The sequence below is a fragment of the Phyllostomus discolor genome, chromosome 2 (genome assembly GCF_004126475.2).
Source record: "Phyllostomus discolor isolate MPI-MPIP mPhyDis1 chromosome 2, mPhyDis1.pri.v3, whole genome shotgun sequence".
NCBI classification, from domain to species: Eukaryota; Metazoa; Chordata; class Mammalia; order Chiroptera; family Phyllostomidae; genus Phyllostomus; species Phyllostomus discolor.
In genome coordinates, this window is record NC_040904.2 from 25,931,202 (window position 1) to 25,958,624 (window position 27,423).

Consider the following 27,423-nt stretch of genomic DNA (forward strand, 5'->3'; position numbering starts at 1 on the left):
CGCAGGGACAGAGGATCAGGGAAGCCTCCCAAAAGGAGGTGACATTTAACCCGAGACATAAACGATGAGTAGAAATTTGCCAAAAGAAGTTGGGGGAGGTTGGGCAGGAAGCAGTTCCTTTAAGGGCAGTGAGGAGTCGTGGAGAGCTTGAATGGAGCGTGGGAGAGACCTGCTCAGATCTGCATGTGAGGAAGGCCGCTCTGAGTGCCTGGGGAGAACGAGCAGAGATGGTGTGGAGACCCTTCAGTCATTTCAGGACACAGATGGATGGGACTTGGTGACTGATGGGGGAAGGTGCTGGTCTGGGATGACTCCTGCTTTCCTCACATCTCTGATGGTTAACGTACAAAGGTGGCAGAGGACAAATCTAAGTCTGTAAGCTCCAAGCCTCTAACTTAGGCGACTTCCTGAAACAGGAAGACAGGACCTTTCAATCACTTTGCAAATCATCTCTCTCTCCATCCTGCCGGAAGAGTCTGTAGACTGTTGCCGGCCTGGGAGTTGGCAGGGCCTCCAGTTTCGAAGGGGGACGGTTCTTGGCAGGCGGTGGAAAGCTGGAAACAGAATGGACCCTGGGCTAGTCAGGCACCTTGCATGAAGAGAGAAGAAAAAAAGAAACCTGGTAGTTTCCCATGTGATCCAGAATATCTGGTCAAAAAAATAATTTGAAAGGACAGATAATTCAAAGATGTTTGTATTTGGCTTTGAAATGCCACGCATTTTTGGCAGTGTATTTACCTTGCCAAATGTTTTTCTAAGGCCTCATCTTGCATTCCCTGAACACAGACCATCTGGGCAGCAGGGACAGGAGCTGAAGCCCAGGAGGGAGTCCGGGTGGGTAGTTGAGGAGATCCCGAGGTTTGAAACGTGAACTGAGACCACAAGTCTCTCTTACCACTCCAGTTGCTTGATACTTACCTGCTGCTACCTGCATCCTGACACGGAGCAGGGAACTTTTCCTGACCTAAGCCTTGCCAAGTCACACGGGGATGTGAAAAGCAGCTGCCTGGTTCCAAGCACACCACTCACATCTCTGAACACTCTTTGAGCCACCTCCATTCCACAGTGGGGCAGCCAGCTGACCCAGGCTCTGCAGCAACCTCAAAACCAAACCATATTTGGAGCACAAGGCAGGCTCCTTACAGACCTTACCGTAAAAGACATTCTAAGTTACAATCAGTCCTGTAAAGAGCTCCAGAAAAGAAAGCCCCTTTTCCTGTTATTCATAAGATTGCTGTTTCCAGAAAAGTCAGACGATTAGCTTATCTTCCCTGGCTCAGGCTTACCCAGGAGAGGAAAGAGTTGCACTCTACTGAAATCACTTAAACAAAGGGTCTCTGCACCAAGTCCCCAATACGACCTCGAAGGAATGTCACCGTGGCAGCCACTCCCTACTGAAGAATCCTAAGCATTCTCCTGGTCCTCCATCTGGCATCTGGACTGTGCCAAGCTAGGGCAGTGGCCTGGTCCAGGCTAGAATTCGCTGGGAGTAATTAGTAACAGGTCCAGATCTGGGACTTGAGAGAAAGTGCGTTTCCTCAGACTCTTGTAAAATCGAGTGCTGTTTCTCTTTTTTCTCCCCCTCCCCGGCCCATAAAACTATAAATAATTCAAGTGTGCACATAGTGATTTGATACATGTATATGTCGTGCAAGGATCCCCTCTCCCCTAATCTGGGTGAAAACCCCGGCACAGGGTCCTTCGACTCCGTTTTCTGAACCATTGACAGCAGCAAAGCCGTCCAGGTGCCAGGAGTGTGTCACCTGATACCTTCTTCTTCCCCTCCTTTGTTGTCTCCTTGATTGGAGGTGGCTAAAGAGGGCTTTGGAGTCTCTCCGGAATAGATTCTCTGTGACCACGCCAGGTATCAACCCCATCACACACTTACTCTTCCATTCCCCATACACAGGCCTCTCTTGAGGTTGTCACACTCAGAGTGTAGCCGGGAGGGAAGGAGAATGAGCTAAAGCAACAGGTTCCACCCACAGTCAGAACTTGAAAGGGAGGGCGGGTAGGCGACTGGAGCTGAGTGGTGGAGGAGAGGAAGCGGCGAGGAGGAAGGTGGAAGGGAAACGATGGTGCGTGACAACCGCGCACACGTCACTCGGGCTCCCACATGGGCTTGTGTATGTTCGCGTGTGGGGGAGGGAGGTCCTTCACGAGGTCACTCGGGGACTTTCGCGTGGGTTAGGAGGCGTCCAGCCCGCGCTTTGGGGTGTCGGGAGTCTTAGGCGTGATGACCGGCCCCTGCAGAGAGGGCGTGGGGCGCGCCCAGGAAATACGAGTGTGTCCGGGGGTTGAAATTCACCGCCCTCTCCAGGGCGCCGCCCCTGCTAATTGACCAGCTCTGTGCCCCTAACACCCCGCGCCTCTTTCCTTCGGGCCTTTTCCCGGCCACTGCAACCTCATCCCCACGCGACCTCCGGCCCCGGTCTGCCGCTGCGAAAACCGGCAGAGCGGACTGCGCCGCGCCCGGCATCCTCTGGGCATGCTCGGTGGCGGGACCGGCTCCGCCGCCGGGAGGGCGCGTCCTTCCTCCCCGCGGGCGGCGGCGCCTGCGGCGACAGCCGCCGCGCCCGGGCCCGTCACACCTTTGGGGGCGGTGGGAGCTGCCCCGTCCAGCGGGAGCCCGGAGCGCCCACCTACCCGAGCCTTCCGGCGAGCGGAGGAAGGGCCAGCCAGGGAGGCGCGGAGGCGGCAGTCAGACCTCCGCGCTGCTGGCGGCTCCTTAGAAAGTAAAGCTCAGCGGGCGAGCGGAGCCTGGCTCCCCACCACCCGCGGCGGGCGGGGCGGGGCCGGGTGGGTGGTGGTCTCCGCGCGTAGACGGAGGTGCGAATTTAGTATCCGCCCACCCTCTTCTCAGTCCCCGCCTCCGGGGAATTATAATTCTCTGGGAAAGTGTCTGGTTCTCCGAGAATCCTTGGGGCGGGGTGCCGGGGCGCGCCTGGCGCAAAATGGTTAAAACAAAGTCCGTGCGTGCCCCGCGGCCCCTTTTAAGGAAAGTGTGCGCGCTGGTGGCTGGACACCCCCTTTGCTGATCTGAGTTTTTTGCCCGGAGGAAGTCTGGTTGTGGCAGGAAGGGGGGTGGGATAAGGGATGCCTCAGGCTGGTGCCAGCTCCCGCCCCCAGGCCTCTGGTGGGGCGCACCTCCGGCCAGACGGGCGCAGCGCCCTGGGCCCTGGCCTTAGTGGCGGGCGGCGGGGAGCCGGAGCAGTCTCGGCCCGGAGGCTCACTCTCTCTGCCTCCTCCCCCCAGGATTACCGAGAGGATGGGATGGATCTAGGCAGTGACGCCGGCAGCAGCAGCAGCAGCAGCCGCGCCAGTTCGCAGTCCAACTCCACCAAAGTGACCCCTTGCTCCGAGTGCAAATCGTCGTCGTCGCCGGGGGGCAGCCTGGACTTGGTGTCTGCCCTGGAGGACTATGAGGAGCCCTTCCCGGTTTACCAGAAGAAGGTGATTGATGAGTGGGCGCCGGAGGAGGACGGGGAGGAGGAGGAAGAGGAGGACGAGCGCGACGAACCAGGGTACCGAGATGACCGCTGTCCCGCCCGGGAGCCGGGGGACGTGAGCGCCAGGACCCGCGGTGGCGGTAGGGGGTCCACCACCGCCATGCCGCCCCCGGTGCCAAACGGCAACCTCCACCCGCACAACCCCCAGGACCTCAGGCATAATGGCAACGTGGTGGTGGCCGGCTGGCCGAGCGGTTCTCGAGTCCCCCGCCGGGCGGTCCAGAAGCCCCAGCCAGCGGGGAGCCGGCGCTGCGGCCGGGGCCCGGTGGCAGGGGGTCTCTGCCTTCAGCCCACGGACTCCGGGACATGCGTGCCGGCGGAGCCCCCGATGCCCCCAATGGACTGGGAGGCGCTGGAGAAGCATCTGGCTGGACTGCAGTTCCGGGAGCAGGAGGTGCGGAACCAGGGCCACGCGAGGACCAACTCCACCTCAGTAAGTTGGCCGGGGTGCGTGCCCACGCGCGCACACACACACACGCGTCTGCAGCCCGCGCACAGCCCGCACGCGCCCTCCTAGCGCTCCAGCCCGCCTGCGGCCCCATTCATCCATCCGCGAGGCTGGGGGCCGGGCGGGAGAGCCTGCCTTCTGCTCCCCTGGGGTACGGTTGGTTGCTCAGTCTGCGAGCTGTCTGGCTTTGCTGTATGGGCGGAGTGGAGGGAGGGGCAGCCGGAGAGCTGCGGAAAGTCGGGTTAGTGGAACCGGCGATTCATTTTAATGGAATTACTTAGGGAGATGAGGCTGTGAGTCACTTGCCTGAAAATAAATACAGGGAGATTTTGGCTCCGCAACCAGTGCCTGCGGGTGATATTTTAAATCGTTAATAGTTGTGGCTTTGTCAACCGAGGTGGGTCTTCCTCGTTGCCACTGATGTCTCGCCCGTATGCAGGGTGTCCTGTGCACAGGCACACACTCGCCCGCCCACACCCCTGGTCCGGCGGCAGGGTTTGCTCCATCTCGCGTTTGAGCGAATGCTCCTGCATTTGAATGGGTGGCCGCCCTCCTCCAAGACTCGCCCCTTCTGAAACCCGGCCTGTTGTTGACCTGGGGGAAGGGGGTGCATCGACTTGCTGGGATGAGGGGGGCGTTCTAGCCTGCATCGCCTGACTCGCGCCCCCTCGGATGAGTCCTCCTGGTTTGGATAGGGAGCCTCGAACACGTCCTCACCGGAGGTCGGTACCTCGGAGCAGGAAGTCCAGACGGGAGGGGTGCTGGTGTAGGGAAGAGGGAGGCCGAGGAGGGCTGCGTCGATAATGAGCAGCTCTGACAGGTTCCGACTTGTCTCAACAGCTTTTGTGCCCTTTAGAAGAGAGCAGATACATGACTTAAAGCATGAATGTATCTCCCCTGCCTATTTATCACTCTTTGGAGATAATGCAACAGTTGTAATTTGAAATCATTGACGATGCCCCTAAATGGGGCTGAAGGGCACAGTTTAAATGAGCTGCTTTCTGTGGGTGGCAGCTGTGTGGCAGTGTGGGAAAATGCTTGCTTGCAGGTGTAATTTTTCGGCTCCAGGGCCCTGGGGCTGCCGCAAATTGGGTGCGTGCACTTCTGACTTCAGGGGTGAGGATGGTAACTGCGTTTCACAGAGAAATTGGCATGGTTTCCATCAGAGAGAGCCCTTCGTTGACAGAGCCCAAGGGTTAGTGTCCCTTGAGAAACTACCTATTAAATTAACACACTATTAACACGCTAGTTTTAATCCCAGCTTTACCACGGCCACTAGGAGACATGGCATCTTTCTATTACAGCCAATATATCTCTTGCACCTTGCAATGGAAAACATCCTTTTCCTGCTTCGTGCTTGAGGAAAAGACCTCATTAAGCTCCCTGGACTTAAACAATGACCTGAAGATAAGTAAGTTTTGTTTACTATTGTGTGACATTTGTATATTCCGGACAACGTGATAACTGGGTATACACATGAAGTTAGGATTGGATGGTGACAAGGAGCTCCATCATTCAAAAGTTATTAAACAAAACGTTATTAAGAACTCCTTGTGTACATGCTGCATTTAAGGTGTGATTCTCAGTGCTGCTGGAGTTGTGGTGGGGAGGTAGGAATGCAGACAGACCCCTCTGGGCACTTAAAATGTAATGGTTTTCTGACAGCTTCCCCTCTGCCCCCCTCCCCCTGCCTCCCCCCCCCCCCCCCACACCCTTTCTCTTGCTTTAGTGGAGATTTTATGAATCTTTCTTCCTTGGGCAATCTTTGAAGCCAAAGATGAATACTCACCTAGTGAATAATTTGAATATTTGAGTTTCTCTCCTTCCTCCCCTCACTTCCCACCTCCCAAACCTCCTGAAAACATCCCTTCAGGGCATTTCCTCCACAAGTCACAGAGAAACTTGAGTTCGATTGCTTTAAACAAGTATGAGTACAGAGGAAGAAGGGATGGGAGGTGGCCTTTGGGGTTAATATTGAAATTTTCCATGTTTTGTTTTGTCTTTGAACAAAATTACCAGCCACTGTTAGTTTAGAGTAGTACTTTTCAAAGCATGTTACCTTTGAAGTCACCTTGGCGTTTAAGAAAAAATGCAATAGAATAGAATTACTGTAGTCCGTTGCAGGTAGCCGTGGTCAGCTCGGCTCTTTCAGGCTTTAGTTTCCTTTTTTCTGTGACACTGGGTCACAAAGTGAGATTTCCTTCTCACTGTGGATCGCTGTCCTGACAGTTTGGGAAACCCCGATTTACATCCTGTTTACTTCTGCCTGGAGTAAGTGGAGAATTTATAACCATGAGGACGGAAACTTAGGAATAACGAAGCGACTGTGTAGAAGAGAAACCCTGTCTTGAAGGGGTTGTGCAAATCAAACGATGTGTTTGCTGCTCTTTAAAAAGTTGTGTGTGAATGGAATTACTACATACTGCTAGGGGGAGGGGGGGGGAGACATGAGAAAGAGGTGTTCCTTCCCCTGTGAAGAGAGCCGCATAGGCTTATTCCCACCCCAGGGCCTTTGCCCATTCTCGTTTGGAATCCAGTGGCCAGTTCCTTCTGGTTATTCCAGATTCCCTTCCGTTCTGGTTCTCCCCTCTCCCCTTCTCAGAGCTGCTGGCCCTGACCTCACTCCCTAGGGTGAGGCACTCCACCTCCTCCCAGCCGCTCCTGCTGTATTTCCTAGTGCTTGTCACTCACTACCTGACGTTACCTCGAGTAGTTCTCCTTCATTTTAGTCTCTTCCGAATCTTAACTGGAGTGTGGGGGTCTTGCCTGTCTTTCAATTGCTGTACTCTGGTGCCTGGGCCGGTGCCTGGGACATAGCAAGCTCTCAAATGTAAACTGAATGAAGGGAGGAAGGACTTCCCTGACCCACACACCACACACCTAGAGTGCCCCTCTCATTCCACAGTTGAGAAAACCAGCACTCAGAGTCACTTAGTGATTTGTCTAAGGCCCAGAGAGAAACCCATGAAAGCGGTTTTGCCCTTCCTGCTGACACCAGACTACATTTTTTTCTCTTCTCCTTTTAATGCTTAAAATAATTTGAAATAAAAGGAAAGGTAAAAGCTCCCCCCACCCTGGAGTAACTTAAAGGGTTTCCTAATGAGTAGTCCTGTCTTCCACTTCCTTAGTGTTAAGCATAGTAGTCAACTCAAACAGGGTTTGGTTGGGTTTGTTTTCATGGAGTCACCTCGAGTTCTGCAGAGCAAAGCCGTGACAGAGTTCAGGTCTTCCCGCTCCCTACCCAGGCCTCTGTCTTCCTCCTGGGCTATGACAGTACGCTCGAAAGGAAAGACTGAGGTTTCAAAAATGTGTTGGCAGTCAGGGAAGATCTAGAGGCACACCGAAAAAACTCACAATGTTTAGGTGGGATGGGAAACCTAGGGCTGACCGTCTCTCCTTGAGGGGTTTAGGCAGCTCACCTCTCCCTCAGTGCCGGTGCTGGTGTGGGTGCCGGCGGAGGGGGACGAGGTTGGATGCTGCCAGGAGCTTCAGGTGTCAGAGCCCAGGCGTGCCGGGGGAGTCCTGAAGGAAGCACTTTGGTGACCTTACTTCCTGCTGTCTTCTCAGAGCTGGCTGCTTCCAGGCAAACCTGTGTCACCTCAGGCCCAAACCCCTCCTTGGTGCCCTGACCCCCCAACTTGATGACAGAGCCTGGAGGTAGGCAAGGTTCCTTTATTTCACTGCCTTTTCCCAGTAGCTCCGTTGTGCCTGGCACAAATGCCTGATGCAGGTTGGCAGGAGGAGATGTTCAGTTCATCAATTCAGCAACCAGCACGCATCCCCGTGCCCCTTCCAGGTGGCCAGCCCCTGCTCACCTGGTACCCACGTGTTCCTCACAGCCCTGCCCTGGGCTGCATCACCTCAGGTGTGTCAGTGCTCACGGGCCTCACACGGTTAAGGAGTAAAGAAGGATGCTGGGCACTGGTGCTTTCGATGTCTGATTTGGGACCAGGGAGGCGACTTTAAAGGAGTCTTGCTCCCATGTGTCTGCATTCATCTTAAATGCTCATCTCCCTGCCTCCTCTGTCGCAAGTGAGCTGGCTAGGACCATCCCGAGGGAAAGCAGGAGTTCCTCTCTCTCCTTCTGCTTCTCCAGGACCTTAGTTTGTCGCCGTGTCACTCTTCCCGCCAACTCGAGGGGCTCCTGCACTCACTACGGTGGGGGTGCCCACTGCTTCAATGTCCTGCTTTCCTTAAATGGAGTATAACTGCGCCTCTTCGTGTCAGTGACATTTCCATGCAATTCTCTCTGCTTCAGCGTCTGTGGTCCTCCTTGTGCAGCCTGTCCTATCTCTGGAAACGCACTCCCATTTCCGCCCCCACTTCTCTCTCCTTTTGATTCTTTTTTTTTAAATAGCTCTGTTGAGGTAGAATTGACATGTAATCAGCTGCACATGTTTGAAGTGTACAATGTGATGAGTTTTGACATATGCGTACACCTGTGAAACCATCACTGAAACCAAGATAATGAACACATCTCTCAACCCCCAAAAGTATCCTGGTGCCCCTGTGTGATTTTCGAGGTCCCACCCCTCGGCAACCACTGACCTTATTTCTGTCACTATGGGCTAATTTGCATTTTCTAAAATGAGAGTAAATGGAATTATATAATATATACTCCATTTTTGTTGGGCTTTCACTCAGTGTATTATTATTTTGCAATTCATTTATGTTACTGTGTATGTTTACTTATATTTTAAACTTAAGTACTTTTAAAATTTTTTCCTTTTTATTGAATTTATTGGGGTGACACTGGTTAACAAAATCCTACAGGTTTCAGGTGCATGGTTCTACAGCACATCATCTGTACACTGTGTTGTGTGTTCACCACCCCATGTGGAGTCTCCATCCTCACCACTTGTCCCCCCCATGCCCTCCTCCACCTGGCCTACCCCCACCCCCACCCCGCAGCAATCACACACTGTTGTCTACTGTTGTCTGTGTCTATGAGTTTTTTCTCTTTTGCTCAATCGCTCCCTCTTTACCCCCAGTCGCAGATGTGTTACTGTGTATGTTTATAGCTTATTACCTTCTGTTGCTAGGTAGTGTTCCATTTTATAGACATACCCTATGCCTCTGATGATGGCCATTTGGGTTGTTTCTAGTGTTTTTCTATTACTAATACAGTCTCTGTAGAGACATATTCTTTTGTTTCTCTTGGGGAAATACCTGGGAACAAGAGTGGCTGGATCATAAGATAGGTGTGTATGTAACTGTTTAAGAAGTTGCCTGTTTTCCAAAGAAGTTGCACCATTTTATGTTGTCATCATGATGATTCTTAATACAGTCGCTGTAACTTGGGCTTCTCTGCCACTGGTTGCTCCAGCCCCTCTGTGTCCTTGGGCCTTGCAGGACATCCCTCTTCAGGTGACTGCTGCCCTCTCTCTTGGAACAATTTGAAAGCACTTGGACCACCTCTGGTACTCAACCGAAGTCATAACACCCATTGTTCAAAAAGGAAAGGGCTCAGTTTTACATTACAGATGCGTTCTAATTGTAGAACCCAGTACATTTAATTCCAGTTTTATTGTTTTTTAGTACCTGCAACAGGTGCATTTTCTCTTGTTTAATGAGAAGATAAGAAAGTTTTTAATTGACATGTTAATGGAAAGCAAATTCTCCTGAAGTTATTTCCAAAGTACTTGAAAACGATTTGCCTTTTTATTTGTTTGTACTTTTAACTAGCAGAAAACTTTAAATTACCTACATTTCTTCCTAGAATGGTACTAATCACACATTATTTTCAGTGTATTATTCTGCAAGAGTTCCAGCCCAGTTACTCCTCCATCAATGGCACTACTAAAGAAGCTTGAATGGCTGAATAGTTTGTTTCCTTTGTGATTTGGGCTACATTTAAATTACACGAATTCCCATTTTTATAGGCTGAGTTAAGAGGTCTTTATTACTGCTACAACATGTATTAAAGTTTATAACTTTAATAAGTGATGTGATCCGGCAGCCTGGGACGCAGCAGTGGGAACAGCCTGTGTGGCGTGCAGTTACCACGTTCCCCTGTTGCTTGGGGAGCTCGACGGGGTGCAGGTAAAATCATTTCGTGTGTTGAGCATGACCAGAAATTACCAGGGTTGAACGTATTCTGTGCTTTGACCTTTTCCCTTGAACAGTTTAGTGCCACCTTTGCCTGCTTTTCAAATTTATGTTGATTTTTGTTTAAGAGCTGTGAAGGCTGCTTTATCCATCCAGGGAAATGTGACTGGGTTTTGAAAAATAGGTTTCAGGTACACACCAAGTCCCGGGGCTGTGTGTGTGTGAGTGGCCACCAGGTGATTCAGGCTATTGTGGAACTACAGCCTTTTGAAATGTTGTGGTTGGAGTATCTGAAGTCTTCGCCTACCAATTGGTTTGCACACAGTGGTCCTTGCCTCCTAAGGAAAATCTTTCAGGGCGCACATTTAAAAAAGTGCAGGCGTTCTCATCACACGCACATTGAGCCCTTGGAGCATCTCACCACCTACATTGTGCACTTTCCTCCATCCTCTGGTTCTGCTTGCATTTCTAACTCCAGGTGCTTTGCCTGGCATTCCTTTTCCACTCTCGGGGAAGCCCCCAGCATGAGCCCTCCAGCCTTGGGCTAAGTCTCAGGCCCAGGCGCTGCTGCTCCTGCCCGCCACACCACCTGGCACGTGCTTGTCCAGGGCCTGCTCCGATTCAGAGCCCCACCTCCTTGGGGAAGCTGTACCCGATCCCCTCTCTTCTGAACTTCCGTTCCACTCTGTGCCACTTCCTTGTACTCAGCTTTTTAAAAAAGGCTTTCTTGCCTTGAATGTTTTCATGTTCATTATTACCACATTTGCTCCTCGAGGCGCTGAAATTGGACAAGGCAGTTAGGATTCCCATTTTAGGGATGAGAAAACCAAGGCCCTGGGAGGTTCAGGGATTTGCCTAAAGTCTTATGCCAGACAAAATTCAGACCAGACCTGTCCATTTCTGGCCCTGGTTTCTGGCTCTTTCAGTGACATTGTCTTATATTTACTAGGTCATCTTTTTGTGGGTATGTCTCTTACCTGCCATTCCCTCCATCAAAGACAAACGTAATTCCGGCTCAGGCTTTTCCTGAGGAACCCCCACTTGATGAATGCTTGTGATCTGGTTGGGTGATGTATTTGGTAGTACCCTTTAGTTTTTAGTTTTTCAGTTGAGGCTTTTTTTTGCCTTTTAGTTTTAAAATTTACTCAAAACTCTGCTACACTCTGATATTTCTTATTAGTGCCAATAACAGTAATTCCAGGTGCTTTCTTAAGAACTTATATAAGCTCTGTAACATTACATCTGCATTTTAAAATAGGAATTTGTTTTTACTCCCCAACCTTTGCCCCTGAAGACATGACTGGTTTTGCTTTCTCACATCTGAAGTTCAGTCCTATGTGTTTTAACAAGAAGGGCTTTGCAGATGCTTTTCTGTAGCTGCTTGATGCTCCTGGAGCCATTAGGACAGACGATGCTTTATACTGTCAGTGACTAGGAGATTATTTTGCACAAAACTTCTGTAGAAATTCAAATGTCAATTATGAAATTGAGCATTTGTAATAGAAAAGTAACAGGGTTTTGAAGACAGAAAGGACCTGGGAGGTCATCTCATCAAACCCTGACCGCCGTTTTCGAAGGAGGAAGCAGGTGCCTGGAGATTAAACTTCCTCACCCAGCTCCCTCGGCCCAGGCCTGACGCAGCCCCCAGGCACCCCACATGCTGCTCCCACTCGGTAAACTCTGCCCTTCTTCAGCCAAGGCCGCTTTTAAAAAAAAAACATATTTTTACAGCTTGATTTGAAGGACAGGCCTAGTCTCCTTATTTAAGATCTTCAAAAGTAGAAGTGGGTTCTAATTTTTATCACTCAGTAGAAAAGTTCTCCAGTGGATTAAGCGCGGGCTGTGAACCAAAGTGTGGCAGGTTGGATTCCCAGTCAGGCCACATGCCTGGGTTGCAGGCCATGACCCCCAGCAACCGCACATTGATGTTTCTCTCTCTCTTTCTCTCTCTCTCTCTCTCTCTCTCTCTCTCTCTCTCTCTCTCTCTCTCTCTCTCTCTCTCTCTCCCCCCTTACTTCCCTCCCTAAAAAATAAATAAATAAAATTTAAAAAAAGAAAAGTTCTCAACGTGTTGTTTCTTGTTTTCTTTTTCTACACCCTTGTTGTCAGAGAGTGATGAAATTGGTTTCTTCCATTCAGACTTGAGTTCTTCCGTGTGAGTACTTCTACCAAGGGAACAGTGGTCTCCCTGGGTTGCCAGACTCCGTTTTCTGCCCCGTCCCCAGGAGAGGACTGTGTGCTGCCATTTCTCCTTTCCTACCTGTGAACAACTTTCCCTGGCTGTCCACCCTTCCTTGCTGCACCGGGCCGCACGCAGTCCTCTCCTGGGGACGGGGCCAGGGCATGCCTGGCGCTTGAGAACTGTGCTGAGTTCCAGGGGGCAGAGAAGGCGGCAGCAAAGCGTTGGGTACCTTTCTGCTCATCACTTCCGTTTACGGAGTCCACCCACTGACTGCAGGGGACATAAGGAGGCGCTGGTTTCAGGAAGGTGGAGGTGACATCTCTGTGTTGTTCCCCTCGCAAGTGGAGACAGATTTGGTTCCTTCTAAACAGAGTTTCTAGTGAACTTTTTATTATAAGCCCAAAAGGCCGGGGAGGCAGGGGGCAGGCAATCACAAAACCAAGAAGACTAGAAAGGGATTTATTTGTGTAGTTCAGAATTAGCCCATAAAAGAGTCTCCATTAGGACACCTGGCTTTGTTAGAATATGAGTGAGAACAAGGAGCAGGAAAAGGGACACAGGAGAGGGCGGTGGTGTGTGCTTCTGTGTTCCCCGGCGGTGATTCTGAGCTTGCCAGTGGAGGAACTGAGCCCCCGCCCGTTCTCTGTAGCCATCGTTCCCCTCCACGCACCAAGTTTCAGCGGCTCCGTAACAGCCCTCCTCTTTTCAGGTGCTCTTGGTCTGTTTCCTTTGTTTGGTTTTTGGCTACTTTCGTGAATAATTTTATTATTTCCCTTATATATTTGTTAAGTAATCACATCAAGCATGTTCTATGACCAATCTTTATCACTTGTCTTTCTCTGTTTTCAGTTTCTTGTTGTGTCATTTTAGATTACTCCGATTTATTCCTACTCTTGTGGTGTTTTCTGCACAAAATGGGTATCACTCCAAAGATGGTGGTTTAGGCTAGGAAATGTCCCGGTGATGGGAATGAACTCGATCCGAGTTTGCTCAGCCCCAGACTGATGGTTTTTCAAAAGAACTCATGAAATATTTGTTAGTTGCTTCTAACTGACATGAGTTTGAATTAAAGCAAAGCTTACTAGAAGCTGAAAGAGTGTTCTTCCGTCTGGTTTGTAGATCTGACTGCCTAATAACTGTCACTTGCATCTGTACATTTACAGATAGCCTTACATCTCCGCCCAGATAGTTTATATTTATTTGTAGTTGAATGACCTGTTTTGGTATATCCATCATCAGCCATGTCATGTTCTTCTTTTTTTCCCCTTTCATTTCTTAGTCTCTCCTTAGTATTTATGGTTCATGAAAGTGATTGTGAATCTGTCTTCCTTGGAATATTAACATAGTATACCAAAAAAAGAGAGAAAGCTTCAATTTTTATGGATTACAAGAAGCAATGCATTAGTCAGCAGATGATTTCTACAAATTCATCAGTTCCAGAGGGTTTTATTGCCCATGTCCTAATAGAGATGATTGATCCTTTAAAACTCTTCCTTGTAGACATAAATGTCTCAGTTATTCATGGAGTTTAGTTTTTTGAGTGTTTTTTTTTTTTTTACGAAGTGTTACTGAAAGCTTCTAACAACAAAGTGTGTGGGTTGGCCTTTTCCAGGTGATGCTCCGTTGGCCGGTGGGTGGGGCTTGTTTCCGGGAAGGACAGGGAACAACTCGGCATCCCCACAGCTGAGCAGGCAGGCTCCAGGCAGCAGGTGGTCCGCCTGTCAGCCCCTGGCTTGGCATACACCCCCTGACAGGAGCCACGCCCATTGCCTGCCCCTCTGGGATTCCCCACAGTCCGAGGCCCTCGGCCTGCCTCTTTCCCCTTGCACTCCGCTGCAGGTTTCCCTATGTGTGTGGACAACCAATTCCAAGTCCATCAGAAAGTGACTCATCTAGTACTGGGCACCTTTGGTGGCCAGGACTCCTTGCCAGGCCCCCCTGTCCAGCGCCCCCATGGACTGCTTGGGAATAGTGAGGGGAAGACAGGCACGGTCCCTGGCCAGCTAGCTGTGGCCAGGGTCCGCTGCTCACAAAGAGGTTGTAGACACGCCCAGAACAAAACAACAGGTAAGTTGTAGCAGCTCCTGAACTGACGTAACTGGGTTCTGCTTTCTTCTTGGTTTGCCATATAGGGAAAGAACTTTGCTGTCTAAAAAAGTTTAAAGGGAATGAGGTAATTTCCTCATCATTCCTAAGGTCTTCAGCAGTGTTACAAATTTAGACTGAAGGTTAGAACATAAAAAATAAAAACAAAATGAGAGAAGCTGCGATGTTATAAAGTGCTGGGGCATTTTAATGTCAAGTCCAGCGGCATAATAGCTTATACCCTCTTCTCCCCATCCAAAGAAAGAGTGGTATTAAACTTATTTCCAAAATAAGAAGGGCCTGGCCCTCTGGGAACCTGGCACATGTCTTCTGAAAGGCTAATCTCCACTCCTATAAAAAGAACATGTTTCCAAATAGTTTCGAAACCAATTTAGCCTTCTGTTTTTCTCCTCGTGGCAACAGGAGATAAAAAGGTTTGCCACTTATGAAAATTACAATATTTATTCTTTGTGCAATCCTCACATAATTTTTGGTCCATTTTGACCTGATCCAACATTTTAGTATGAGCAGCTGCACCTTGAGTGCTCTGTCCTTTTTGTTTCCACTCTAAAATTGGTTCTGTGAGGAGGAAGAGAGAAGATCACTGGGATTGTATTTTTGAGTTCTTAAATTATGTAACCAGTGATCTGGTAGAGTAGTTATCCAGCCAACATTGGCTCCACAGTCTGACCCAAATAGCCCTTAAAGTGGGATCTCCTTTCTAGAAGAGCAGCTGAAGGCAGCAGGCATTTGAGAACTCTCTGAATACCTGCTCTCCTGTGGTGGCGGTCTCAGGATTAGGTGTATCCTTCTTGCGTTTTGCACGGAAGTGCCCGGCAAAGGAAATGTACCCTGTTGGGCTTACACCGACCCAGGCGGAAGACCCAGGGCACTGGAAGCATAATTAAAACTCTCTTTTACGAGTAACCAAGGACCCTGGGCATCAGAACATTAGAGCTGGAAGGATGGCAAAGCCAGATGTTCACAGAAGCCATGTAGGTGACTGATGAGAGCAGTGGGCCGGGAGGGAGCTGGACTGGGTGGTCTGGAGGACGGGTCCCTGGGATGACGGGCAGCTGTCTTCGCACTGGCTGCCCTGTCGCCATGCTGGAATATAGCCTCGGCCTTCTGACATGTCAGGGAAAGCCCAGAGCCCAGGCCAGGGTTTGTTTGTTTGTTTGTTTAAGATTTTATTTATTTATTTTTGGAGAGAGGGGAAGGGAGAGAAACATCGATGTGTGGTTGCTTCTCACACACCCTCTAAGGGGGACCTGGCCTGCAACCCAGGTATGTGCTCTGACTGGGAATCAAACCAGCAATCCTTTGGTTCAAAGGCCAGCACTAAATCCACTGAGCCACAGCAGCCAGGGCCCAGGCCAGGGTTTTATGAGAAATATCCTCAGTATGAAATGTTGGCAAGTGACATTAAATAAACACATAATTTGGGAGCTAACAAACAAATGTGTCATTCCAAATCTGGCCTCTGGGCTACCAGTTTCTCATCCTACACTCAGCTTCATCTTCTCATTTCACAGGTGAGACAACTGAGACCCAAAGAGGTTAAAGGAGTTAATTGAGGTGGGGGGTGTGGTGGGGCAAAGTGGGGCTGGCTTGCTGAGAGGTCTGGTGACATTCTAGAAAGGAGAGATCTGAGGGAAGGAGACTCATGAACGAGCATTCTTTTTTTTTAAGATTTTATTTATTTTTAGAGAGAGGGGAAGGGAAGGAGAAAGAGAAGGATAGAAACATCATTGTGTGGTTGCCTCTCGTGTGCCCCCCACTGGGGACCTAGCCTGGGTGCAGGCATGTGTCCTAGACTGCGAATTGAACCAGCAACCCTCTGATTCACAGGCCCATGCTCAATCCACTGAGCTATGCCAGCAAGGGCTGAACGAGCGTTCTTTATTGACACCAGGGTAGCACCCCCTCGTCTTCAAGCGCTTAAAATAATTTAAAACAATAACATCCAGAGGGACAAGTGAGAGCGACCTTACACAGCTTACTCTATTTTAATTCTTATTTACATCCCATTTCTTAGAATTTACTTGTCTCTTTCATTTTCAAAGCAGTTCAAAAACCGATTTGTTATTAGGATTCAAGAAAATGTGTCATGATTTATTTTTCATTATTCATGAATAATGAAGAGAGAAGGCCTCTTTAAGAACAGGTAATCTTAAACACACACACACACACACACACACAGCATGCTGTATGGCCTTTTATGTGCTGGAAACTCATCTGGGACCATTTTAATTCCAAGGGGTGGTGGTAGGAGATGAGTTTTGATGAAGTTTCTTGTTGTTATATGGCATCTAATGAAACTTCGATATTGCTGAACCACACTGAGATTTTATTTAACTGCAGCTGTTACTATATTAACATTAAATAGGGCCTATTGAAAGGATAGAGGTTGGAAAATTGCATTTTTTTCCTCTTGAGAATTTCTGACTCTAACTACAAAGTCAGCATAGATTTCAAACAAACAAGACAAGTTTGGAAACATTGTTCACTTCACTTAAAAAGAAAACAAACCTCTTTATTTTAGAGTGACTGTAGATTTATCAAAAAGTTACAAAGATGTTGCAGAGTTTCTGAATACCCTTCGCAGGCTTCCCCTAGCATTAACATCTTTTCTAACTGTGGTACAGGTATCAAAACTAAGAAATGAATCTTGGCGTGATATTATTACCTAAACAACATGCTTTATTTGGATTTATATTAGCCTTTAAAAGTACAAAGGGTGTAAGAAAACTACAGGGAATAAGTAATGCATCCTCTCATGCAGTGGCTGCAGGAGAGAGGAGAGGGTTTCTGCATTTTCTCTAACACGTCCCCACACAGTCATCCAAGAGAACGTAAATTTAAGCTAGATTTCCACCAGAGAGTTTGCTCTGTGAATGCATTTTGAAGAGGAGTCTCCTAGCCCCTCTTCCAGTCAGATGGCCTTCCCGCAGCCCCTGTCTGTGGGGAAGGCGTCTGTCTGCAAGGAAGGGGCAGAGGAGCCCTGGCCCGTGTGGCTCGGTTGGAGCGTCATCCATAACTGAGAGGCTGCAGGACTGATTCCCAGGTCAGGCTCAGATCTAGGTTGCGGGTTTGGTCCCCGGGCCGGGCACGTATGATACCTGGTCCTGGCACGTACGGGAGGCAATCAGTCCATGCTTCTCTGATGTTTCTCTCTCTACTTCCTCTCTCTCTAAGGAAAACAAACAAACAAACAAACAACAACAACAACAACAACAAAAACAGTGAAAAAATGTCCTCGGGTGAGGATTTAAAAAAAAAGGGAAGGACAGAAGAGAGAGGCCGGCAGAGAGGAACACGGGCACACAAGCCTGTAGAGGGTGCAGCTCCTCCAATCAGGAAGGCGGCCGTGAGGGGGCTGTGCTGTGAGCCCCCAAGTGTAGAAATGACGCACACACCGGCCCACAGTGTCCGCGGCGTCATGGGTGAGACATGAGATAAATTCACACGGACTACCGAATCCTGTAGAGGAAAAGGGACAGCACAGCTACCCTCTCAAGGGGAGGGTGCCTCGGAGCGTCCTGGACACTCTCTCAAAGGAGAGCTCCCTGATCCTTCCCTCCACAAGGTTTTTACTGGCTTTTAAATTGCACAGGAATACAGGTAAAGTTCATTAATCATTGTCAGGCAGTAAGGCTCAAACGAATAGATAATGTTCAAAGAACTAAAAGGGCTCACACTGAGTCAGGGTCTATCACCTAAAAAGTTACGAAACTTAAGGGACTAAACTCATTTCCTGCCCGGGCCTTTATAATCTAATTAAGAGCATCCTCAGCAAAGCAGGTTTCACAGGATTTTACATATCCTTTCTCAGGCCTAATCACCCCAGGAAGTCCGCAATTCCCAGCACAGCTTGCACCGCCCCTTGTCATTGGCACAGGCTTGAGTCAGGCAGAGGAGACAAGGCAGCTGAGAGACTAGACTTCTCACAGGCAGAATGAGGACCCAGGCTTTGTCAAAGCCGAGAGGCGAGGGGCGATCACCCCCTCTTTCCAAGTCCTTCCCTGGGGCCTTCATATGATCATGCCTGTCTTAGATGGTTCGTTCCCCACTTGGGGAATCTTACCCGTCATTGGCTAACCAACCAAGCATTGGGGGCCAGGCAAGGAGCAGGCAGCGCTCCTGCCAGGGAAATAAGCTTGTCTTCTTAGTGGCTTCTGGCCCCAAGGTCTCTCGCTCAGCCTTAGCCATGGGGGGTTACAGCTTCTGAAACCAGGCAGGGCGGTTCCCAACATAGAAATGAACCACACGCTTGCCTGCTGTCTGCTTTCATGGACAGCCACAAGTCGTGACTGTCCCTTGGACTGTTATTGGTCTAGGGAGCAGCTTTTCTGCTTAGCAGTTTGCTTCTTTCAGGTTAGGTTTCTGGAGGAATTGCAAAGGCTCTGGGTGTGTGGTGTGTGTGAAAGTTGGGATGGAGGGAAGTTGCTGTTGACTACAGAGAGCCGTAAGGGACCTGAGGGACAAATGCCACTCAAGATATAAAATGAATGTCCAGTCGTGAGGAATGTGTTTGGGAGATTTCACGAGTTAGAATCCGTGAGAAAAGAGGTTTGAGACTCGTGCGGGAGTGGAAAAGGAAAGGAAACTCTTTGTTGACTGACCGAGTGATCCGAATTTGACAAACTGAACTGCTAGTGGACACCAGACCTAGTTTTGCCAGCATTCGGGGGTGTTGCTGCGCTCAGTGAGTTCCGAGAGGGGGTTCCCGGGCGCTCGCTCTGTGCCTGTGTGCGGCCTGAGCTGGCTGACGGGGTCAGTGATTTCCTCTGAAGGCTTGTTAAAATTTCCCAGAATTCTTTCACTAATTACATGTTCAGTGTGTTGTGGATCATGATACTACTATCACTAAATGCTGCTTTCAGCAAAACCCATATAATCCTATCGAACACTGTGCTTTCCAGACTGAAATATTTGGAGTAGCTCCTTCATTTTACAGTCTCTTGCTGTGCATTAAAGGCCGTGCTGGAGAATGGGGCGCGTGGGCATCACTGACCTGCATTCTTAGGTCCTTCCTTCTGTGGCGGATGTTCATGGGTTTCGCACCCAGCATGAGCTCCCCTCCACAATACCCCCCAGGTTCCTTGTAAGGCATCACCTGTTCCGTGCTGTGTGTGATTTTGGTGGGAGGGTAATTGTAAGTGTCTGGTTCACAATGGGGACTTCAGCCCCAGAATATCCCTGCCCTGGCTCTGCCACAGCTGGAAGAACCCCTCACCATGCCCCCCCCACCCCAGGACTTGGAGTCTGGAGCCCTGGCCCTGAGACCTTCAGAGCCACTGGAGGCCCTTTGAGGCCTCTGCTTCCTGACTTCCCTGGGTTTCCCCAGTGTCCAGTTGCTGCTCCACGTCCGTCTCCTGTTGATTCTGTGAGTTTAAAACCGCTGTTGGTTTTACTGCTTTCAAATCAGGAACCCTGTTACCGTCAGGCACTCTCTTGACTTAGGGCTCAAGTTCGGACATGACAGTGATAGGCCCAATATCCTTAAATAAAAGCCTTTAATATTTTTTGAGTCTTTCAGAGAATCACTGAATATTCCAGGTGGAATGGACCTTAGAGCTCCTTCGGCCCCTCCCCATCATTTTACACATCAAGGGATAAGCGCCCAGAGTGAAAGGGACTCGGAGGGTGTGACGAATGGAACCTGCCACACTGACACCCTCCGGAGACCTCACGGCCCCTCTGCCCAGGGCACCTTGTCTGCATGCCCTCACTCAGCCCCCTGGCCCTGCCACCCCTGGTACCCACTTATCGGGTGACCAGGCAGAACTAAGGGTGGCGTCAGCGACCTTGGAAAGGATCCAAGCTAACTAACTGGACTTCAGCTGATAGGGTTTCAGCCTGTGGCTGGGAGAGTTAATACCAAGGTTCAAACTCTGAGCTGAAATGTCAGCTTTTAGCCGCAGTCAGAGGCCCTGGATGACAACCCAGATGTGTCCTCTTGTCTCAGCGGAGACTTTGTCTCAAAAGTGATGGTCAGCAGTTTCTGGACTCAGACAGACCTCGCCCAGAACAGTACTACTGGCCTCCTTATAATTTGGGGGATAAAAACAACTAGTATTATGGTATAAATCTTGTGTTTTTAGTGTGAATGAAGGATTGTTTTCTGACCATTCCCCATTTTGTGGAAACTGTGTCACTGTGTGGTCTAAGTGTGGGAACTATCTGAGTTTCCAAAGGGTAAACCTTCTGAATCCGCTTTTGAGCAAGAGCTGTGGCTTTAAATTGCCTGTGCGAAGCTTTTCAGCAAAGTCACGAAAGTCCACGAAGTGGTGTCTGCCAAGAATTTCCTTCATATATGTCAGTGTTTTTCTCATGGCTTTATTCAGTCCATCAATACACATTGAATGCCTGCTGCACTTTCTGTCTGCAGGATAAAGATGAGCGGAGGCTCACGTGGGGCTTCTTCTCACGTCCTGGAGCTCTTGCCCTCACGGGGCTTGCAGTCAAGTGTGGCAGCTGACACAGGTCACATGAGCACACAGGTAGCAGGTGCTGCTGAAGAGCCAGGATGCTGTGAGAGCTAAACCCATCTTCACGATAGCAGCAATAGCTATTACTCATTGAGCGCCTGCTGCAGGCAGGCACTGAGCTGTGTCCTTTACCGGGCCTAATGCTCATGGGCGAGGTGGATGCTCCCACTCCCGTTTTACAGACAAGGAAACTGAGCTCGTGGTGGGATTGCATAGTGCTTTTCCCTTTCTGTTGGAAATATATGGAAACAAGCCTCTGACTTATCACACAGTAACTGCTTCTCTTTGCTAGTAGCTATGGCCATATCTGAATATCTGTAATCTCTTAATACGTAATATCCCCTTATACCCCACGTGACTCAATTGGAGAATTTTTGATAAATGGAAACTTTTCTTTAATTAATTAGAAGTTTGCTTGAACATAACTGTATGGCTTTATGTTTCTTCTCTCTGCTTTGCATGCCCCCACATCAGCTCTGTGCTCACTTCTAATGGTCAGACCCATCCAGTCTGTTACGGCCTAGTCAGAAACTCACCCTACCCCCCCAAAAAAATCTTTTAATTAAAAAAATAAAATGTGGTACTAGCTTTTATCAGTGATGTTTATTTTCATTGGTTTTATCAAAAGTACATATCATTTCTACATGCATTTATTCATTTATTCAATAAACATTTATTGAGAACGTGCAAAAAAAAGAAGGAACAAGCCAATTCGTCCTGCTTGCAGGGGTCATAATGATCCTCTGGTTGAGCAGAAGCTCAGAGAGATAAGACTGTACATTCTCGCTCTCTTGACACCCATCTCTGAGCTAGCTCTCCTTGTAAGTTGTATTATACAGTTTTATCCTTGAACAACATAGTTTTAAACTAGAATGCAGATTTTTTCTTCTTGTAAACAGATGGCATAAACTTACAATGTTAATACAGCACAATACTATAAATGTACCTTTCCTTCTTTATGATTTTCTTAATAACATTTTCTTTTCTTTAGCTTACTTATTGTGAGAATATAGTATATATGCATATATCATATGAAATGTGTGTTAATTGACTATGTTAGCAGTAAGGCTTCCATCAGCAGTAGGATGTTAGTAGTTAAGTTTTGGGGGAGTCAGAAGTTATACACCTGAGCCCTGGCTGGTGTGGCTCAGTGGGACTAAATGCCTGCCTGAGAACCAAAGAGTCACTGGTTCAATTCCCAGTCAGGGCACATGCCTGGGTTGCAGGACAGTCCCCAGTGGGGAGCATGCAAGAGGCAACCACACACTGATATTTCTCTCCCTCTCTTTCTCCCTCCCTTTCCCTCTCTCTAAAAATCTTTAAAAATAAAAAAAAAAGAAGAAGAAAAAGGGCCCTGGCTGGCATAGCTCAGTGGATTGAGTACAGGCTTTGAACCAAAGCATCGCAGGTTCGATTCCCAGTCAGGGCACATGCCTGGGTTGCAGGCCACGGCCCCTAGCAACCGCATATTGGTATGTGTGTCTCTCTCTTTCTCCCTCCCTTCCCTCTCTAAAAATGAATAAATAAAATCTTTTAAAAAAGAAGAAAAAGCATTTTAATATAAAAACAATGTTATGCACATGAAGGTTGGTGCCCCAGTCTTACGTTGTTCAATGGTCAACTGTATGTAGAATGGTACTGTGGGTCCCTGAGGTTACAAGCAGCCCAGAACGGGTGGGGCATACTTGCTGTCTAGTGGACAGTGCACCTGGACAGCTTTCCCCACAGAAATCCTGGGACCACATTTCACAGGAACTTCATCTGGCAGTATGTCTAATAAAAGAGACTGTTACCTGAAGGACCAGGAGAGGGGCAGGTTGGGTGGGGTAAATAAAGCAGAGGGACCTCAAGCTGCAGCTGAACACTCTACCTCCTGCGATTTATCCCCACCCCCCCCCATTCATGTGCCCACTGAGTCGTCACTTCCTCAGGAGCCACGCGGTGCTGGACACGAGGGAGATGAGATAGCTGTGATCGCTGCCCAAACTGTTACGGAGATGGGCATTAAACCACTCCCTCAGTTATTCAGAATCCAAAGTAAGGGCTATGAAGGAGAGCCCTAGGAGGCTCGGCCACCTGCAGAGGCAGAGACCTGCAGAGGCAGAGACCTGCAGAGGCAGAGACCTGAAGAGGAGGCAGCCAGGTTCAAGGTAGGTTGGCAAGAGCTGCCCAGGCAGAAGGGCCCTGGGGCAGGAGGAAGCTTAAAAAAGCTTGTGGAAATCCAGCCAGGAAGAGCCTAACCAAAATCACTCTTTCCTGGCAAACATACCCAAGACAGCTGAGTATCTCACTTATGGAACTTTTTTTAAAGGTTTTATTTATTTATTTTTAGAGAGAGGGGAAGGGAGGGAAAGAAACATCAATGTGAAAGAGAAGCATCAGTTGGCTGCCTCCCCCCATCAGGGACCAAACCCGCAGCCCAGGCATGTATGTGTCCTGACCAGGAATGGAACCGGTGACCTTTCCCTTTGAAGGATCAAGCCCAACCAACTGAGCCACATCTGTCAGGGTTCACTTATGGAACTTTGACCATGGCTCCAAAATAAAAAGCTTTGTAATTGTCTTGTAGTAGATTTAAAATACTTTTTATGCTGGAAGGAATTTAATGATAGGCACCGTGCTTGAAATGTCAGTTCCTTGTACTCAAAGAACTGGGGTGCTGCGGGAGGAAGTCATTTGAATTCAGTAGTGAGTTAATGTTAAATTTCTCAGGCTCCAGGAACTTCTTGAGTATTTTGGTTTAAAGGAGCTGGAGACTCAGGAAGTTTCTGGATCGGGCCTACTGGGTGCTGTGGGCTGGGAATATGTTAAAACGGAGGCCCCAGGCTTTTCCCTAAAGAGCTGTTTGTGCTTTACCTGAAGCCTTAGGCTCACTAACCTCGGATGGGGCAGAGATGTTGAAGTGCCAGATGCTGATAGGATGAGGGACAGAAAGTCACACATTCTAGTGCACCCCGACCTGGGACATCCTTTCAGAAGCCCCCAACTCTTTGCAGGCAAGACCAAGGAGGTTAGAGAAACGCCCCACCTTCCACATCTCCCCCAGTTATGATGGGGCCAGGAGTCTTGGTTGGGAGCCGGAGGGTAATTACTCTGTCATTGCGGTACCAGTGGCTGGGCTGAGGTAAAGGTTAATTCCCTCCTCTACCCACCTGCAATGAAAAGCTGTTGAATGTCAAATAGGGTTTGCAACTTCGAAATGAAAAATGTTTCCTGCCACACGTCATCCAGTTGAACAAACCCACACCTGTTCCTCCGACTGTTGGTTAGCACGGGAATGAATGGGAAGAACCACGCGCCCTGGAGCCCAGGCGTCTCCCGTCCTCATTACTCCGACCTGCTCTCCAGCGCTCACGCCCGCCGCGGCCTCCCTTTCATCCCCACACTGCAAGCGGAGCCAGAGCCTTTCCCGTGGAGCAACGCGGCTGTCGTCTAAGTGGTGAAAACGTCTCCGGCTCAGGTGATCGGCTCATTAGAAGGGCCATTTGCTACCAAGAAATACAAAATGTTCTTGTCAGGTTGGAGCCTAAAGACTCCCTGTATGGTGGGTGTCTCCCGACAGTTTTCAGAGCGGCTTTCTTTTGACTGATGGCTCCTGTCTTTCAGCGGCCCTGTAGCATAAACGGAAAAGTCGCTGGCCACTTACCGTTGTGCAGGGTCAGAGGAAATTATTTGCAAATCTCTATCAGAAACAAAGTGTGAAAAAAAAACATTTAAAAAAAGGTAAAAAAAAAAACCGATCTGAATTTTCTCCTTAGTATGGCTACTTTGCTATATCACCTGGAGACTGAACTAGGACTGGATGTGATAAAATAGACAAGTATTGCATGGTTTTTCTCTAAACACCCTTCTCCATTTGAAAAAGAAAAAAGGCTTCAGGTTGAACTCAAAGGTTAGTGATACTTAAAAAAATTATGATTATGTATTATTCATTTTATATACCTACCAACGGCAATACATTTAAAATGCTACATCGGAACAGTTGTGTAGCTTCTCAGTTTGATAGCTTTTCTGAAAAGCGTAACCGTGCTTCCATAAATGTAATGAAAGCCCTTTTTATATTAAAGCCATGTTACTGGGAGACGGAATGCCTCCTGCTCCCTACATAACTGCACAGTGATTAAATATTGACAGAGAGCCAGGAGTTGACAGCCAGTGGCCTCGCCCTGGAAAATGCTGAGGTGTGAGGCGGAATGTAAACACGCGGCCATCCCCTGGCGGTTTGTGTGGGGAAGAGGGGAGCGGGCGCTCCGTGAGTGAGTCGTACCTACGCACGTGAGCTGTCAGATTCGTGGGCTGCAACAGAAGAATGTAATTTGAAACAAGGAATTCCTTAAAAAGCAACCCAACTCTGTTGAAAGAAACAAATATATGTTTTTTCCTAATCCATCTGAATAATAAAGAGGATGTTAGTGAGAAGTTTTAACAAAACGTCCAGGGGTCCACCCCCCCCCCCCCAAGCTGCTGCATGGGGAAGCAGCAGAGGGGGGGGGGCCCTCCTCCCCCCAACGGTGATCACCTGGAGCGCACCAAGGAGGTCATCAGATGCGTCTCTGCGGGTCCATTTGCCTGGCGGGTTTCTCACTACATCTTCTATAGTTATCTTGTACGTGTATGTATTTATTTGTTATTTTAAACAGTCTGACCACTTAAAATATGTAATTAGTTGTTTTTCTCCCTCAGTAGGGGGGAAAATAAGATGTTTTCCTTAGTTTCTGAGAGAAAATAAGTCTCATTGTATTTTTTTCCATTTTAACAATAAGGTAAGATTCATGATAGATCCAACTGTTTTTGCTCTAAGACCTTTAAACTCTACATCAAATACCCAGAATTTGTTTCAAAGTAGCTCCCATCTGGGTTGATTGTACTGGAGCCTCTAACCGTTTTTGCTTGGTTTGTGTGGGGTTTAGACTGTTTTGTAAACACTAGAAGTTCGTGAGACACCTCCCTGGAACTCCCCAGTCCCTGTTTATCCCGCACACCTTCACGCACGCTTGGCTCAGGCCTGTGTGTTCACACTCGAAGGATAAGTCACTGTCAGCCTGACCAGCCCTGCCCCAGAGTCTGTCTCTTGCTAAGTATTGAATGAGCTAAATGGATTTATAGTGAAATCATGAATCCCTTGCCTCAAAAAAAAAATTGGTGGGGGTCTGTGGGAGTTGCCAGTAAATGGAGAACAAATTCAACAAACTAACTTTTAGTGTGTTACTCCTCCACCAGAACACCTCTGTGGTTTAACAGGCTTTCAAAGATTCCACCTAAGGACTGACAACCCTGTTGAAGGGGAATCCGTGAGCCCCGAGTGCCCCTTTCTGAACACCTCCACCTGCCTACTGCCTTGGGCCAGCTCCCTTAGCCCCGCCTGAGGCCGTCAGCCAGCACTGAAAGTCTGGCATGGTTTTGATGAGACTCGACTTGGACTTTGGTAGGGGGTGGAGAAGGTTAGCTGAGGAATGTTTACTTTTTCCAATTCCGTGTGGCAGATAAAATTACCATGTCAGAAGTTTCAAATTGTCTCATCAAGACGACTTTTGACCTACGTCCAGGACGATCCCTGCAGCCTGGAGACTAAGCCCTGCCTTTGTCCTTCCCCAGCTGCCCCCACTAAGTGTCCGCCGTGGAAGGGAAGGGGGTGTCCTTGTCCTTGAGTTCTGTTCCCGTCACTCAAGAAAGCACATTCTTGAACCTTTGGGGCAGACACTAAGATAGACGATATTTAAGACTAAGTTTTCAATTTCATGCTTTCCAGGAAAACAGGGCACTGATGAGAAAGAACCTCCTCTGAAAGCATGCCATAGGAGCAGGCAGCAGGCATTGCGGAGACGACAAGGCGAGGTCTCCGTGCTCATGGTGTTTAAACAGTGGGCCCCGTGGACTGAAGGAAACCTTCTGTGGCCTGAGTGTGGCCTTCTGAGAGCTGACTGTTCTTTCACTTGTAAGAAACTAAACTCAGAGAGAATAAACACAATTGCTGGATGTGATTTCCTGTTGGTTTATCTATACACTTGAGAAGATTCCCAAGGAGAGAGTTTTTTGCTCACAGGAATTCAGTGGAGGTGTCCTCTTGGTTGTTTTCTGAGACCCTCCTCTCAGGGCCAAATTGTCTGTTTCCCTTTCTCAGTGGGTTTCATACATTCATCAAAAGTATAGAGAGTCTACTATGTGCTAAACACTAACCATAGAGTGTTGAAAATAGGTAGAATTTGAGTCCTAAGGTAGACACATTCATTAGACCTATGACCCCCCCAGTATCAGTCAGCGTTCTCCACAGAAACAAAACAGTAGGGTGTGTGTGTGTGTGTGTGTGTGTGTAGCTACCTATCTGTCAAAAGAGAAAGAGGGATTTACTTTAAGAATTGGCTCCTGTCCAAACAGGCACGTCTGGACGGGCACGCCTGGCATCCAGAGGGCAGGCCGGCAGGCTGGAACTGCTGGAAAGCACTGATGCCATCCTGAGTCCAGAGGCTGTCGGGAGGCAGAGTTCCTTCCTCTTCCGGGAACCTCCGTCTTTTCTCTTAAGGTTTTCCACCTCAACCAATTAGAGGAGGCTCACTCACATTGTGGAAGGTAATCTGCTTTACTCCAAGTCCATGGATTTTAATGTTAGCCAAATATAAATCATACCTTCTCATGGCAGCATCTAGGCTGGCCTTTGAC

General features: G+C 48.7%; 1 protein-coding gene across 3 annotated transcripts in view; it reads left to right on the plus strand.

Moving 5' to 3' along the window:
- LOC114490625 (schwannomin-interacting protein 1) overlaps positions 1-27,423 on the plus strand; it is a 500,197-nt gene that overhangs the window by 371,613 nt on the left and 101,161 nt on the right. For 2 of the 3 annotated variants that reach the window (XM_028504697.2, XM_036017610.1), the window contains one exon: positions 3,256-3,942. In XM_028504697.2, coding sequence (XP_028360498.1) covers positions 3,256-3,942 — 687 coding nt within the window. Of the gene's footprint in view, positions 1-2,447; positions 2,736-3,255; positions 3,943-27,423 lie in introns of those variants that run through there. The other variant, XM_028504698.2, reaches the window with a different exon arrangement.